The sequence below is a fragment of the Salvelinus namaycush genome, chromosome 36 (genome assembly GCF_016432855.1).
Source record: "Salvelinus namaycush isolate Seneca chromosome 36, SaNama_1.0, whole genome shotgun sequence".
Lineage (NCBI taxonomy): Eukaryota > Metazoa > Chordata > Actinopteri > Salmoniformes > Salmonidae > Salvelinus > Salvelinus namaycush.
In genome coordinates, this window is record NC_052342.1 from 26,653,854 (window position 1) to 26,670,606 (window position 16,753).

Below are 16,753 nucleotides of genomic sequence, written 5' to 3' on the forward strand. Positions count from 1 at the left end.
GGCTGCGTGGCAGGCTGACCACCTGTTATGCGAGTGCAGCATTAAAAGGACCTTGTGGCTGCAAGGAGCCATGGTAAATTGCTAGCTAGCATTAAACGTATCGTATAAAAAAACAATCAATCTTCACATAATCACTAATTAACCTAGTAATATCATCAACCATGTGTAGTTAACTAGCTTGTCCTGCTTTGCATATAACCAATGCGGTGCCTGTTAATTTATCATCGAATCAGTCTACTTCATCTTCGCCAAACGGGTGATGATTTAACAAAAGCGCATTCGCGAAAAAAGCACAATCGTTGCACGAATGTACCTAACCATAAACATCAGTGCCTTTCTTAAAATCAATACACAGAAGTATATATTTTGAGTGTATTTTTAAACCTGCATATTTGGTTAAAAGAAACTCATGTTAGTATTAACTAGGGAAATTGTGTCACTTCTCTTGCGCTCAGTGCAAGCAGAGTCAGGGTATATGTAACAGTCTGGGCCGCCTGGCTCGTTGCGAACAGTGAACTAATTTGCCTGAATTTTTACATAATTATGACATAACATTGAAGGTTGTACAATGTAACAGCAATATTTAGACTTATGGATGCCACCCGTTCAATAAAATACGGAACGGTTCCGTATTTCAGTGGAAGAATAAACATTTTGTTTTTATTAACATTTGACCATATTAAAGACCAAAGGCTCGTATTTCTGTAAAAAAAAAGTGCTCAGCATATGTGGGAACTCCTTAAAGTCTGTTGGAAAAGCATTCCAGGTAAAGCTGGTTGAGAGAATGCCAAGAGTGTACAAAGCTGCCACAACGCAAAGGGTGGCTACTTTGAAGAATCTCAAATATATTTGGATTTGTTTAATACTTTTTTGGTTACTAAACTCAGCAAAAGAAACATCCTCTCACTGTCAACTGCGTTGACAGTGAGAGGATGTTCCACAGACATGTGACTAACAGAAATTGAATAATGTGTCCCTGAACAAAGGGGGGGATCAAAATCAAAAGTAACAGTCAGTATCTGGTGTGGCCACCAGCTGCATTAAGTACTGCAGTGCATCTCCTCCTCATGGACTGCACCAGATTTGCCAGTTCTTGCTGTGAGATGTTACCGCACTCTTCCACCAAGGTACCTGCAAGTTCCCGGACATTTCTGGGGGAAATGGCCCTAGCCCTCACCCTCCGATCCTACAGGTCCCAGACGTGCTCAATGGGATTGAGGCCCGGGCTCTTCGCTGGCCATGGCAGAACACTGACATTACTGTCTTGCAGGAAATCACGCACAGAATGAGCAGTATGGCTGGTGGCATTGTCATGCTGGAGGGTCACGTCAGGATGAGCCTGCAGGAAGGGTACCACATGAGGGAAGAGGATGTCTTCCCTGTAACGCACAGCATTGAGATTGCCTGCAATGACAACAAGCTCAGTCCGATGATGCTGTGACACACCGCCCCAGACCATGACGGACCCTCCACCTGCAAATCGATCCCGCTCCGGAGTACAGGCCTCGGTGTAACGCTCATTCCTTCGACGATAAACTCCATCACCCGTTGAGACAAAACCACGACTCGTCAGTGAAGAGCATTTTTTGCCAATCCTGTCTGGACCAGCGACGGTGGGTTTGTGCCCATAGGCAACGTTGTTGCCGGTTATGTCTGTTGAGGACCTGCCTTACAACAGGCCTAAAAGCCCTCAGTCCAGCCTCTCTCAGCCTATTGTGAACAGTCTGATGGAGGGATTGTGCGTTCCTGGTGTAACTCGGGCAGTTGTTGCTATCCTGTACCTGTCCCACAGGTGTGATGTTCGGATGTACCAATCCTGTGCAGGTGTTGTTACACGTGGTCTGCCACTGCGAGGATGATCAGCTGTCCGTCCTGTCTCCCCGTAGCGCTGTCTTAGGTGTCTCACAGTACGGACATTGCAATTTATTGCTCTGGCCCCATCTGCAGTCCTCATGCCTCCTTGCAGCATGCCTAAGGCACGTTCACACAGATGAGCAGGGACCCTGGGCATCTTTCTTTTGGTGTTTTTCAGAGTCAGTAGAAAGGCCTCTTTAGTGTCCTAAGTTTTCATAACTGTGACCTTAATTGCCGTCTGTAAGCTGTTAGTGTCTTAACGACCGTTCCACAGGTACATGTTCATTCATTGTTTATGGTTCATTGAACAAGCATGGGAAACAGTGTTTAAACCCTTTACGATGAAGATCTGTGAAGTTATTTGGATTTTTACGAATTATCTTTGAAAGACAGGGTCCTGAAAAAGGGACGTTTCTTTTTTTTGCTCAGTTTACATGATTCCATATATGTTATTTCATAGTTTTGATGTCTTCACTATTATTCTACAAAGTAGAAAATAGTAAAAAATAAAATAAAGAAAAACCCTTGAATGAGTATGTGTGTCCAAACTTTTGGCTGGTACTGTATATCTCAAGTGTTTCCATTAGGAAAATGTGGCGCCTAACAACATGATCGGGAAGATTTTAATTTATCAGACATTTGAGAAATGTACCATATGCATTGGGTGCGTAACCTGATTAGGGTGTCCAACCACAGTCCTCAGAATGACAGAAATCACATTTAGATTATGGTAACTCATATTAAAACATAACATTTATGTAAAGAAGCAGAACATTTAAAAAATGACATTTTCAAACATTTGCCAAAAAAAATGCAATTTGCAGGAAAAACACCACTCTAAAACAGTGCATCTGGGATAACACCACTCTAAACAGTGCATCTGGGATAACACCACTCTAAACAGTGCATCTGGGATAACACCACTCTAAAACAGTGCATCTGGGATAACACCACTCTAAACAGTGCATCTGGGATAACACCACTCTAAACAGTGCATCTGGGATAACACCACTCTAAACAGTGCATCTGGGATAACACCACTCTAAAACAGTGCATCTGGGATAACACCACTCTAAACAGTGCATCTGGGATAACACCACTCTAAACAGTGCATCTGGGATAACACCACTCTAAAACAGTGCATCTGGGATAACACCACTCTAAACAGTGCATCTGGGATAACACCACTCTAAACAGTGCATCTGGGATAACACCACTCTAAACAGTGCATCTGGGATAACACCACTCTAAACAGTGCATCTGGGATAACACCACTCTAAACAGTGCATCTGGGATAACACCACTCTAAACAGTGCATCTGGGATAACACCACTCTAAAACAGTGCATCTGGGAAAACACCACTCTAAAACAGTGCATCTGGGATAACACCACTCTAAACAGTGCATCAGGGATAACACCACTCTAAACAGTGCATCTGGGATAACACCACTCTAAACAGTGCATCTGGGATAACACCACTCTAAAACAGTGCATCTGGGAAAACACCACTCTAAAACAGTGCATCTGGGATAACACCACTCTAAAACAGTGCATCAGGGATAACACCACTCTAAAACAGTGCATCTGGGATAACACCACTCTAAAACAGTGCATCTGGGATAACACCACTCTAAAACAGTGCATCTGGGATAACACCACTCTAAACAGTGCATCTGGGATAACACCACTCTAAACAGTGCATCAGGGATAACACCACTCTAAAACAGTGCATCTGGGATAACACCACTCTAAACAGTGCATCTGGGATAACACCACTCTAAACAGTGCATCTGGGATAACACCACTCTAAACAGTGCATCTGGGATAACACCACTCTAAACAGTGCATCAGGGATAACACCACTCTAAAACAGTGCATCTGGGATAACACCACTCTAAACAGTGCATCTGGGATAACACCACTCTAAAACAGTGCATCTGGGATAACACCACTCTAAAACAGTGCATCTGGGATAACACCACTCTAAAACAGTGCATCAGGGATAACACCACTCTAAAACAGTGCATCTGGGATAACACCACTCTAAAACAGTGCATCTGGGATAACACCACTCTAAAACAGTGCATCTGGGATAACACCACTCTAAAACAGTGCATCTGGGATAACACCACTCTAAAACAGTGCATCTGGGATAACACCACTCTAAAACAGTGCATCTGGGATAACACCACTCTAAAACAGTGCATCTGGGATAACACCACTTCACCAGAAAGCCATGACTTGATTCCATGGAGGAAGAGGATCAAGAGCTGATTTGAATATTTTTTTTGCGGTGGATTGTTTAAAAAAAACAATCACAAGCTCGTAGGCCTTTGCATATTTGGGAAGCAATTTGATGCAGCACACATTTATTTTATTTATCCTTTATTTAACTAGGCAAGTCAGATAAGAACAAATTGTTATTTTCAATGACGCCCTACTGGGGAACAGTGGGTTAACTGCCTTGTTCAGGGGAACAGTGGGTTAACTGCCTTGTTCAAGGGAACAGTGGGTTAACTGCCTTGTTCAGGGGAACAGTGGGTTAACTGCCTTGTTCAGGGGAACAGTGGGTTAACTGCCTTGTTCAGGGGAACAGTGGGTTAACTGCCTTGTTCAGGGGAACAGTGGGTTAACTGCCTTGTTCAGGGGAACAGTGGGTTAACTGCCTTGTTCAGGGGAACAGTGGGTTAACTGCCTTGTTCAGGGGAACAGTGGGTTAACTGCCTTGTTCAGGGGAACAGCGGGTTAACTGCCTTGTTCAGGGGAACAGTGGGTTAACTGCCTTGTTCAGGGGAACAGTGGGTTAACTGCCTTGTTCAGGGGAACAGTGGGTTAACTGCCTTGTTCAGGGGAACAGTGGGTTAACTGCCTTGTTCAGGGGAACAGTGGGTTAACTGCCTTGTTCAGGGGAACAGTGGGTTAACTGCCTTGGTCAGGGGAACAGTGGGTTAACTGCCTTGGTCAGGGGAACAGTGGGTTAACTGCCTTGGTCAGGGGAACAGTGGGTTAACTGCCTTGTTCAGGGGAACAGTGGGTTAACTGCCTTGGTCAGGGGAACAGTGGGTTAACTGCCTTGGTCAGGGGAACAGTGGGTTAACTGCCTTGTTCAGGGGAACAGTGGGTTAACTGCCTTGTTCAAGGGAACAGTGGGTTAACTGCCTTGTTCAAGGGAACAGTGGGTTAACTGCCTTGTTCAAGGGAACAGTGGGTTAACTGCCTTGTTCAGGGGAACAGCGGGTTAACTGCCTTGTTCAGGGGAACAGCGGGTTAACTGCCTTGTTCAGGGGAACAGCGGGTTAACTGCCTTGTTCAGGGGAACAGCGGGTTAACTGCCTTGTTCAGGGGAACAGCGGGTTAACTGCCTTGTTCAGGGGAACAGCGGGTTAACTGCCTTGTTCAGGGGAACAGCGGGTTAACTGCCTTGTTCAGGGGAACAGTGGGTTAACTGCCTTGTTCAGGGGAACAGTGGGTTAACTGCCTTGTTCAGGGGAACAGTGGGTTAACTGCCTTGTTCAGGGGAACAGTGGGTTAACTGCCTTGTTCAGGGGAACAGTGGGTTAACTGCCTTGTTCAGGGGAACAGTGGGTTAACTGCCTTGTTCAGGGGAACAGTGGGTTAACTGCCTTGTTCAGGGGAACAGTGGGTTAACTGCCTTGTTCAGGGGAACAGTGGGTTAACTGCCTTGTTCAGGGGAACAGTGGGTTAACTGCCTTGTTCAGGGGAACAGTGGGTTAACTGCCTTGTTCAGGGGAACAGTGGGTTAACTGCCTTGTTCAGGGGAACAGTGGGTTAACTGCCTTGTTCAGGGGAACAGTGGGTTAACTACCTTGTTCAGGGGAACAGTGGGTTAACTGCCTTGTTCAGGGGAACAGTGGGTTAACTACCTTGTTCAGGGGAACAGTGGGTTAACTGCCTTGTTCAGGGGAACAGTGGGTTAACTGCCTTGTTCAGGGGAACAGTGGGTTAACTGCCTTGTTCAGGGGAACAGTGGGTTAACTGCCTTGTTCAGGGGAACAGCGGGTTAACTGCCTTGTTCAGGGGAACAGCGGGTTAACTGCCTTGTTCAGGGGAACAGTGGGTTAACGGCCTTGTTCAGGGGAACAGTGGGTTAACGGCCTTGTTCAGGGGAACAGTGGGTTAACTGCCTTGTTCAGGGGAACAGTGGGTTAACTGCCTTGTTCAGGGGAACAGTGGGTTAACTGCCTTGTTCAGGGGAACAGTGGGTTAACTGCCTTGTTCAGGGGAACAGTGGGTTAACTGCCTTGTTCAGGGGAACAGTGGGTTAACGGCCTTGTTCAGGGGAACAGTGGGTTAACTGCCTTGTTCAGGGGCAGAACGACAGATTTCTTTTTAAATACAGTCATTCACTGTTCTCAATCTTCGGACTGGAAACGTTGTTTGCAGAGTTCACAACGTGCTACACCTGTGAGAAACAAGTTTTGGTTTATTTCATAACTATCATTTACTAGGAGATTTCCATTTTTTCCCAAATCTTTTTGTTTGCAGTGATCCATGTGAGCAATGAACATGTGTCTGTTTTCTCTGATAACGTTGAGGGAGCGCTCGCGCATAGAAGTACCTGGCCTGCTGCGCGGAAATGTAGGAAAGTGTTATGCAAGGTGTTCGATGAGGTTGAGATCAGGGCTCTGTGAAGGCCAGTCAAGTTCTTAAACACTGATCTCGACAAACCCTTTCTAGTATGGACCTGGCTTTGTGCACGGGGGCATTGTCATGCTGAAACAGGAAAAGGGCGTTCCCCAAACTGTTACCACAAAGTTGTCACAGAATCGTCTAGAACGTCATTGTATGCTGTATGCTACTGCCAATGTTTGTGTCTATGGAGATTGCATTGCTGTGTGTTCGATTTTATACTCCTGTCAGCAACGGGTGCGACTGAAATAGCCGAAGACACTCATTTGAAAGGGTGTCCACATACTTCTGGCAATGAGAAGACAGACAGTTTTAGATAGGGGATAGATCTTACGGTCTCCAAACAGGTTGTATTCCTCACAGCCCGGGGCCAGTTTCTCTGCCTGACGACAGCACAGCCACACGCCCTCCATCCAGAACTGAGGATGGAACTTAGCAACGATCACAGAGTTGTCCCTTATCTCTGGAATTACATCCACCACCAACATCAACACACAAGAGAGGAAAAAACATCTGGTTCATCAGATACCTGATATAACAACATACACCTACCTACAGATGTAGTATCTTAATTTGATCACTCTTTTGTTGCTGACAATTTTCCCTGCACAGCACAACTTTTATAGTATTCGAGGTTTAAAAAAGGTTTGTAAAAGCGTTGTGATTTCCACTTTAAAAATGCAGACTTGCTTTGCCCTAACAAAAAAACAAATCGATCAACCCCTACAAAACAATGTCGATTAATGATAATCCACATTATTTTCCTGCTGCAGAAAACTGGCTCAAATAAAGATTCTACATCTGTATGCTAGGACAACAACAGATACAGAGTTTACAGCGTAGGATACAATAACTAGATGATGTAAAAAAAATGGCTAGTCACTGACCTTCCTTAATGTTTTGGACCCAGATCCTCCTACTCTCATAGCTGGGAGCAAATACATAGAGAGTGCTTGTGTCATACACCACCTGGGGGGGGGGGGGGGGGGGGGGGAAGAGGCCACCATTAACACTGTACACTAACACACCACTTAGTAGGGGGGGGGGGGGGGGGTCTACACATCATATTGGCTGTATATGTAACACCACACCTGGAAGGGGTATTTGTTCTGACAGGGTATGACTCCGTCATGCTTCACGATCTCCACACACCTGACTTTCTGCAGGTCGATGGACCCCTTCTTAAACTTCTTCTGTGAACAACGAACAGAGAGACAGAACACGGTGAGGTTTTGGACAGGAGAGAGACAGAAGGACAGAACACGTGAGGTTTTGGACAGGAGAGAGACAGAAGGACAGAACACAGTGAGGTTTTGGACAGGAGAGAGACAGAAGGACAGAACACGTGAGGTTTTGGACAGGAGAGAGACAGAAGGACAGAACACAGTGAGGTTTTGGACAGGAGAGAGACAGAGAGACAGAACACAGTGAGGTTTTGGACAGGAGAGAGACAGAAGGACAGAACACAGTGAGGTTTTGGACAGGAGAGAGACAGAGAGACAGAAGAACACAGTGAGGTTTTGGACAGGAGAGAGACAGAAGAACACAGTGAGGTTTTGGACAGGAGAGAGACAGAAGGACAGAACACAGTGAGGTTTTGGACAGGAGAGAGACAGAAGGACATAACACAGTGAGGTTTTGGACAGGAGAGAGACAGAAGGACAGAACACAGTGAGGTTTTGGACAGGAGAGAGACAGAAGGACAGAACACGTGAGGTTTTGGACAGGAGAGAGACAGAAGGACAGAACACAGTGAGGTTTTGGACAGGAGAGAGACAGAAGGACAGAACACGTGAGGTTTTGGACAGGAGAGAGACAGAAGGACAGAACACAGTGAGGTTTTGGACAGGAGAGAGACAGAGAGACAGAACACAGTGAGGTTTTGGACAGGAGAGAGACAGAAGGACAGAACACAGTGAGGTTTTGGACAGGAGAGAGACAGAAGGACAGAACACAGTGAGGTTTTGGACAGGAGAGAGACAGAAGGACAGAACACAGTGAGGTTTTGGACAGGAGAGAGACAGAAGGACAGAACACAGTGAGGTTTTGGACAGGAGAGAGACAGAAGGACATAACACAGTGAGGTTTTGGACAGGAGAGAGACAGAAGGACAGAACACGTGAGGTTTTGGACAGGAGAGAGACAGAAGGACAGAACACAGTGAGGTTTTGGACAGGAGAGAGACAGAAGGACAGAACACAGTGAGGTTTTGGACAGGAGAGAGACAGAAGGACAGAACACGTGAGGTTTTGGACAGGAGAGAGACAGAAGGACAGAACACAGTGAGGTTTTGGACAGGAGAGAGACAGAAGGACAGAACACAGTGAGGTATGTGTATAGCCACACCTGGTAACATTCACACAAGTTATCAAATGGGTCAAAAACACTACATATGTAGAAAAGTAATGGGAAATAAACTAGATTGACTAACAGGAAATGGGACCAGTCAGACAGGAGACCTAAAGGATATGGGCCCAGTCAGACAGGAGACCTAAAGGATATGGGCCCAGTCAGACAGGAGACCTAAAGGATATGGGCCCAGTCAGACAGGAGACCTAAAGGATATGGGCCCAGTCAGACAGGAGACCTAAAGGATATGGGCCCAGTCAGACAGGAGACCTAAAGGATATGGGCCCAGTCAGACAGGAGACCTAAAGGATATGGGCCCAGTCAGACAGGAGACCTAAAGGATATGGGCCCAATCAGACAGGAGACCTAAAGGATATGGGCCCAATCAGACAGGAGACCTAAAGGATATGGGCCCAGTCCATACACCATGCCTCCATCGTACAGGGAACGGTATGTGTCTGCCAGTCTCACCTCAGCTCTGAACTCATAGTATGTGAGCTTGGTCTTGGTGAGGACGAACACTCTCTCCTTGTAGTTCAGCGGCGATGTTAACCTCTTCTGCTGAGACCGCTTGATCAGTGTCTCCTCCAATAGCGTGTCAGCACTCATCTTGGACCCGCCCACTCCCTCCACTCTGCCATCGAATACTGACTGGACCCACCCGGACCGGAGAGGAGAATAGAATAGAATACAAGCATATTGTAAAAATGCTACTATATGAAGGTGTTTAATCTGATTGAAAACAACCCCAGGGACTTTGCCCTTTGGTAGGTTGTGATATTAGCTTTGAAGTGATCTGATAATGGTAGAAGTCCTTTCTCTTTTCTCACTAGATAAATAAATCCTTTACCCTCCTTTATAAAGCACCGCCTTTGGAAAGTTTTCAGACCCCTTGACTTTGTCCACGTTGTTTTTTAGAAATGTTTGCAAATTTAATAAAATGTACTGAAAATTGAGCTCAGGTGCATCCTGTTTCCATTGATCATCCTTGAGATGTTTCTACAATTTGATTAGAGTTCCACCTGTGGTAAATTGATTGGACATGATTTGGAAAGGCACACGCATGTCTATATAAAAAGGTTCCACAGTTGACAGAGCATGTCAGAGCAAAAACCAAGCCATGAGGTCGAAGGAATTGTCCGTAGAGCTCTGAGACAGGATTGTGTCGAGGCACAGATCTGAGGAAAGGTACCAAAACATTTATGCAGCATTGAAGGTCCCCAAGAACGCAGTGGCCTCCATCATTCTTAAATGGAAGAAGTTTGGAACCACCAAGACTCTTCCTAGAGCTGGCCGCCCGGCCAAACTGAGCAATCGGGGGAGAAGGGCCTTGGTCAGTGAGGTGACCAAGAACCTGATGGTCACTCTGACAGAGCTCCAGAGTTCCTGTGTGGAGATGGGAGAACCTTCCAGAAGGACAACCATCTCTGCAGCACTCTACCAATCAGGTCTTTATGGTAGAGTGGCCAGACGGAAGCCACTCCTCAGTAAAAGGCACATGACAGCCCGCTGGGAGTTTGCCAAAAGGCACCTAAAGGACTCTCAGACCATGAAACCAAGATTGAACTCTTTGGCCTGAATGCCAAGTGTCACGTCTGAAGGAAACCTGGCTCCATCCCTACGGTGAAGCATGATGGTGGCAGCATCATGCTGTGGGGATGTTTTTCAGCGATAGGGACTGTGTGACTAGTCAGATTCGAGGCAAAGATGAACAGAGCAAAGTACAGAGAGATTGTTGATGAAAACCTGCTCCAGAGCACTCAGGACCTCAGACTGGGGCGACCCTATGCACACAGCCAAGACAACACTGGAGTGGGTTGAGAGGATCTGCAGAGACGAATGGGAGAAACTCCCCAAATACAGGTGTGCGAAACTTGTAGCGTCATACCCAAGAAGACTCAAGGCTGTAATCGCTGCCAAAGGTGCTTCAACAAAGTACTGAGTAAAAGGTCTGAATAATTATGCAAATGTGATATTTCAGTTATCATTATTATTTTTTAAATTTGCAAACATGTCTGAAAACGTGTTTTTGCTTTGTCATTTTGGGGTATGGATCAGGATATTAAAAAATATCTATAATATTTTAATCCATTTTAGATTAAAGCTGTAACGTAACAAAATATGGAAAAAGTCAACGGGTCTGAATACTCTGAATGTGCTGTACTCTGGCATTAAGCGGCTGAGCAATGAGAGGAAACTGAAATGTTTGTGTCTATCGTGTATTTCCGTTAGCTGCTTTTATTTTTTATTTTTCATAAAGCCTGGAATAAATAAGAAAAAAAGACGACCTATAATTAAATGACACAAATATTTTAGCTCCTATATAGCAAATGGTACGCTTGTATGTAGATTGAATGTAGGGCTGTCTCACACAAATGGTACGCTTGTATATAGATTGAATGTAGGGCTGTCTCACACGTTGTGCCAGACGTTGTTCAAACTTGGTTTCATTTTTCTGGATGCATTTTAAAAAATATATATTTTTACTGCTCTAGGGAAATAATTATTCCTTGGATAACCATATTTATTATTATGTATTGATTTCTCCTCATGCGGTGCGCACTGCACAGAACACCAATAAATATCCCAATGCCCCAGGGCAGTGATTGGGGACATTGCCCGTGTAGGGTGCCGTCTTTCGGATGGGATGTTAAACGGGTGTCCTGACTCTCTGTGGTCACTAAAGATCCCTTGGTACTTATCGTAAGAGTAGGGGTGTTAACCCCGGTGTCCTGGCTAAATTCCCAATCTGTCCCTCATACCATCACAGTCACCTAATCATCCACAGTTTACAATAGGCTCATTCATCCCCTCTCCGATGTAACTATTCCCCCAGGTTGTTGCTGTCAATGAGAATGTGTTCTCAGTCAACTTACATGGTAAAATAAGGGTAATACATTAAAAAAATATATATGTTTTTTTTTATGTTTCAATCAATCCCGGGTTGCCAAATGTCATTCATTCATACCCCCCCCCCCCCCCCCCACACATCAACAAGCACACAACAGGTGCGTCTGAAACAAAGTTAATCAGTCCCTCTGAGAATACACTGTACTGCATGCTGACCTACTCATGCGTGACAGTGTGTGTGTGTGTGTGTGTAGATCCTTTTAGTTTGTTTTCAGGGGAATGGAACATCCTGTTGGCTTTAAATACATTACACTGCATTCGGAAAGTATTCAGACCCCTGGACTTTTTCTACATTTTGTTACATTACAGCCTTGTTCTAAAATGTATTCGATTGTTCCCCTACCCCCTCAAATTTACACACAACAAACCCCCATAATAACAAAGCAAAACTGTACGTTTATTTATTGCTAATTTAAATATTTTTTAAATGAAATCTAATTTACATAAGTATACAGACCCCTTTACTCAGTACTTTGTTGAAGCACCTTTGGCAGCGATTACAGCCTCAAGTCTTCTTGGGTCTTTTAGGAACCTTTTGGCAAACTCCCAGCGGGCTGTCATGTGCCTTTAACTGAGGAGTGGTTTCCGTCTGGCCACTCTACCATAAAGCCTGATTGGTGGAGTGCTGCAGAGATGGTTTTCTTAAAAGCTTCTCCTATCTCCACAGAGGTAAAAGATAAAACATTTATTTTAGTAACTTGTTTCTATTAATTTCTAGCACATCAAGCTAACTTACAGAGTGACCATCGGGGTCTTGGTCACCTCCCTGACCAAGGCCCTTCTCCCCTGATTGTTCAGTTTGGCCGGGCGGCCAGCTCTAGGAAGAGTCTTGGTGGTTCCAAACTTCTTCCATTTAAGAATGATGGAAGCCACTGTGTTCCGCAGCTTCGAAGGTCCCCAATAAATGTTTTGGTACCCTTCCCCAGATCTGTGCTTCGACACAATCCTGTCTCTGAGCTCTACAGACAGTTCCTTCAAACCTCATGGCTTGGATTTTGCTCTGACATGCTCTGTCAACTGTGGGACCTTATATAGACAGAAACATGTCAACGGAGCTCAATTTCGTGTCTCATCGCAAAGGGTCTGAATACTTATGTAAATAAGGTATTTCAGTTTTGTCTAAAAACCTGTTTTCGCTTTGTCATTATGGGGTATTGTGCGTTCATTGAAGGAAAAATATATTTCATCAATTTTAGAATACGGTTGTAAGGTAATAAAATGTGGGAAAGGTGAAGGGGTCTGAATACGTTCAGAATCTGGTGGGCTTTCTGGAATAAGGACAAGCATATATTGTGGTAGAAAGGGCAATAGAGGATTCAAGTAATTTAATTCTCTATTTCTTCGAGGTCACGCGTGTGTGTGTGCGTGTGGCGCTTTCAGTGAACGGAATCTCCCTCAAACGTCTTTCCTAGTTTCTCTATGCTGACCGCTTCTATTTATTTAACCGCACTCCTTTATACAGTCAATTTACAGGGTAGTCCAAAGGCATGTTTCTACTTTGTATTTGTGGTACATTTTGACCAAATAAAACATGCTTTACGCGCGGACATAGGCAGTAGGCGACCCACAGTGCGATAAGACACGCACTCACACCTGCCGCGGTTGTGATTTCTCTATGGACTTTGAGTAGATCTCCGTAGCCGATTCCCGGTAGCTAGCCTACATATCTATTCTCGCAACTCAGACAAACATTTTGTCGGTTGTGTCGACATCTCGTTTATTGCACTGAAAGTAGCCAGTCGTTTCACCCGCAATTTAACTTTCCAATATGAGAAAGGAAATGCCCCTTACCTTTGCTTCCGAGAGTGAACTGCTATTCTTCTGACTCACTGACTGTCACTATGTGGCCAGCAGAACCAGGAAGCGACACAGACTGCCCTAGTGTACACTATTTCACGCGGTGCCGCGCGGTGAAACACTACTTCTTATTCATTTTCAATTGAAGGAACGCGGAGAGGACGAGGGACCGTTGGGCGGCGCGGAGGAGGCGACTAAGGTCAACGTTTCCCAACTTTATGCAAATCACCAGCGGCGACCGCTGAGCGATGACCAATCATATCGAGTGGTTTCCATGACGAATTTGACGCAATGCGACCCAAGCTAGGAGACTTTCTTCATCAAAGATGGCGGACAAAAATACTAGGACGGATGCAAATGTAAGTGATTATAACATCATAACAAATCATGTAAAAAAATATACAGTTGAGAGGAATATCTTAGTTAATGTAGAGACAAATGATTATGCATATTTTTTTTCTTCCGTAATGTTAATCGACGAAAATCGCTATTTAGCAAGCTAGCTGAGTAGTTAACATTAGCCAGCTAGCTGGTTAGCTTTATGGGTTGTGTGACATGAGTTTGAAATTGTAATTCTGGTTGTTTAATGTTTTAGAGACTCCTAAGAAAACCAGCAAACCAGGCTGTCGTCTTGGGAAACAGTGGATGTAAAGAATCTAGCTTGCATTGCTGATATTTGCCGTGCAATGCAGCTGAAGTAACGTAGCAAGCTAACCATGTTCTTGCTTATTGTGCAGTGGAGGATACAAATACCTGTATGCCCATGGATGTGTAGCTAGCTATCTAGCCGATCTGTGTATGAACCCTAAAACGTTTGGTATACATATTAGTTCAGAACCTAGCTATGAACCTCAGCTATCATAGCCTGTTGTATCCAATTCAAAACAGTGTGAATGACATTTAATGAAGCCTATGGATTGAGTAGAATATAATATAACTTTGTGCCAAGGATGCAACTCGTAATTACATGTAGTTATTACCATGCACGAGGTCCCCACATTGTAGCCTGTACATTTAATATATTCACTTATCATGTACTCTACATTGGCAAATAAAGGTGCAGTTTAGGTAGGAATGTCTTTGAGATTATTTGTCAGTCATATACAATACCAAGAGTATCAAACTCCAGTATTTGAATGATGCTGTGTCTGCCTGTATTTATTACAATTATACACTTCAACAGTGTTTACCAGTCTTGGTCCTGGAACATCAATGGTTACACATTGTAACTATGCAATAGACTATAAACATGTTTTAACTAGTTAAAGGCTGATTTCTAATTCATATATAGAGAAATAGAATTTGAAAAAAAAGTACACTACACTTCCTATGTATCATGTAAATACTCTAAAAAACGGTTCATCTCAATATCTCGTTTCCTTCATCTGCATTGATCTGATAAATTAAATTAAACTTTATTTGTCACATGCTCCCAAATACAACAGATGTAGACCTTACCGTGAAAATATGAATTGGTTTTTAACTGACTTGCCTAGTTAAATAAAGGTTCAATAAAATAATAAGCAACAATGCAGTTCAAGAAATAGAGTTAAGAAAATATTTACTAAATAAACGAAAGTAAAAGAAAAAAGAAAAAGTAACATAAGAAAATTACACAACAATAACGATGCTATATACAGGGGGTACCGGTACCGAGTCAATGTGCGGGGGGCACAGGTTATTCGAGGTCATTTGTAAAGTGACTATGCATAGATAATAAACAGCGAGTATCAGCAGTGTAAAAAACAAATGATAGGTGTAGTATTTAATCAAATGAGAGATTTAGTTTCAACCAGTAGAGAGTGCAGGAAAAAGGAAACCGCACACTGCTCTTGATAGTATCACTGATCTTTAATAAGCGTTACGTATCGGCCTCACGGCCTTCGTCAGAGCTTTTGTGACCAGTAGAGAATTCAAAACGCTTTATTGAAAGAAGTTCATTATCCAAGTGTTTATAAATACATAATGCATGAATTATAAATATTATAATTGTAATATATTATAAATACATTTAGTTTCCATCTCCTGTTTAGTTTCCATCTACTGTTTAGTTTCCATCTCCTGTTTAGAGAGAGAGAGAGACAGACAGAGACAGAGAGAGAGAGATGCAGGGGTACATCACAAGACAGAAACACTGTAGGGTGTGTGTGTGTGTGTGTGTGTGTGAGGATACATGCAAATCATCCATATAGAAGTGTAGAGATGCGTTGGACTCGAGGGGCTGGTTCCTGTATCTGTGTTGTAAGAAATATTTAACCGTGAACAGCACTGTTGTCATTCCGGTGAGAGCAGGAGCAATAAGGAGAATGTGTCACTGCTACCACAATCACACACACATGCGAAGATGGCCTAGGAACAGGTTAAGAGTGGTTTGTGATTTCCTGTCTCTGTCACCGCGAGTGCCAACCCTCCATCTCTCTAGTCTGACCACGCACCTGTTTAGTTTCCATTTAGTTTCCTTCTCTTGTTTAGTTTCCATTTAGTTTCCTTCTCTTGTTTAGTTTCCATTTAGTTTCCTTCTCTTGTTTAGTTTCCATTTAGTTTCCTTCTCTTGTTTAGTTTCCATCTACTGTTTAGTTTCCATTTAGTTTCCTTCTCTTGTTTAGTTTCCATCTACTGTTTAGTTTCCATTTAATTTCCTTCTCTTGTTTAGTTTCCATCTACTGTTTAGTTTCCATTTAGTTTCCTTCTCTTGTTTAGTTTCCATCTACTGTTTAGTTTCCATTTAGTTTCCTTCTCTTGTTTAGTTTCCATTTAGTTTCCTTCTCTTGTTTAGTTTCCATTTAGTTTCCTTCTCTTGTTTAGTTTCCATCTACTGTTTAGTTTCCATTTAGTTTCCTTCTCTTGTTTAGTTTCCATCTCCTGTTTAGTTTCCATCTACTGTTTAGTTTCCATTTAGTTTCCTTCTCTTGTTTAGTTTCCATCTACTGTTTAGTTTCCATTTAATTTCCTTCTCTTGTTTAGTTTCCATCTACTGTTTAGTTTCCATCTCCTGTTTAGTTTCCATCTCCTGTTTAGTTTCCATCTCCTGTTTAGTTTCCATTTAGTTTCCATCTCCTGTTTAGTTTCCATCTCCTGTTCAGTTTCCATTTAGTTTCCATCTCCTGTTTAGTTTCCATCTCCTGTTTAGTTTCCATCTCCTGTTTAGTTTCCATTTAGTTTCCATCTCCTGTTTAGTTTCCATCTACTGTT

At 43.5% G+C, this 16,753-nt stretch overlaps 1 protein-coding gene across 1 annotated transcript in view; it reads right to left on the reverse strand.

Moving 5' to 3' along the window:
* LOC120030607 (tyrosine-protein kinase Tec-like) overlaps window positions 1–13,722 on the reverse strand; it is a 57,694-nt gene extending 43,972 nt beyond the window's left edge. The window contains 5 exon segments of the mRNA XM_038976033.1: window positions 6,840–6,968; window positions 7,393–7,474; window positions 7,597–7,698; window positions 9,326–9,505; window positions 13,556–13,722. Of these exon segments, the coding sequence (XP_038831961.1) occupies window positions 6,840–6,968; window positions 7,393–7,474; window positions 7,597–7,698; window positions 9,326–9,463 (451 nt within the window). The 5' untranslated portion in view covers window positions 9,464–9,505; window positions 13,556–13,722.
* Window positions 13,723–16,753: the final 3,031 nt, after the last annotated feature.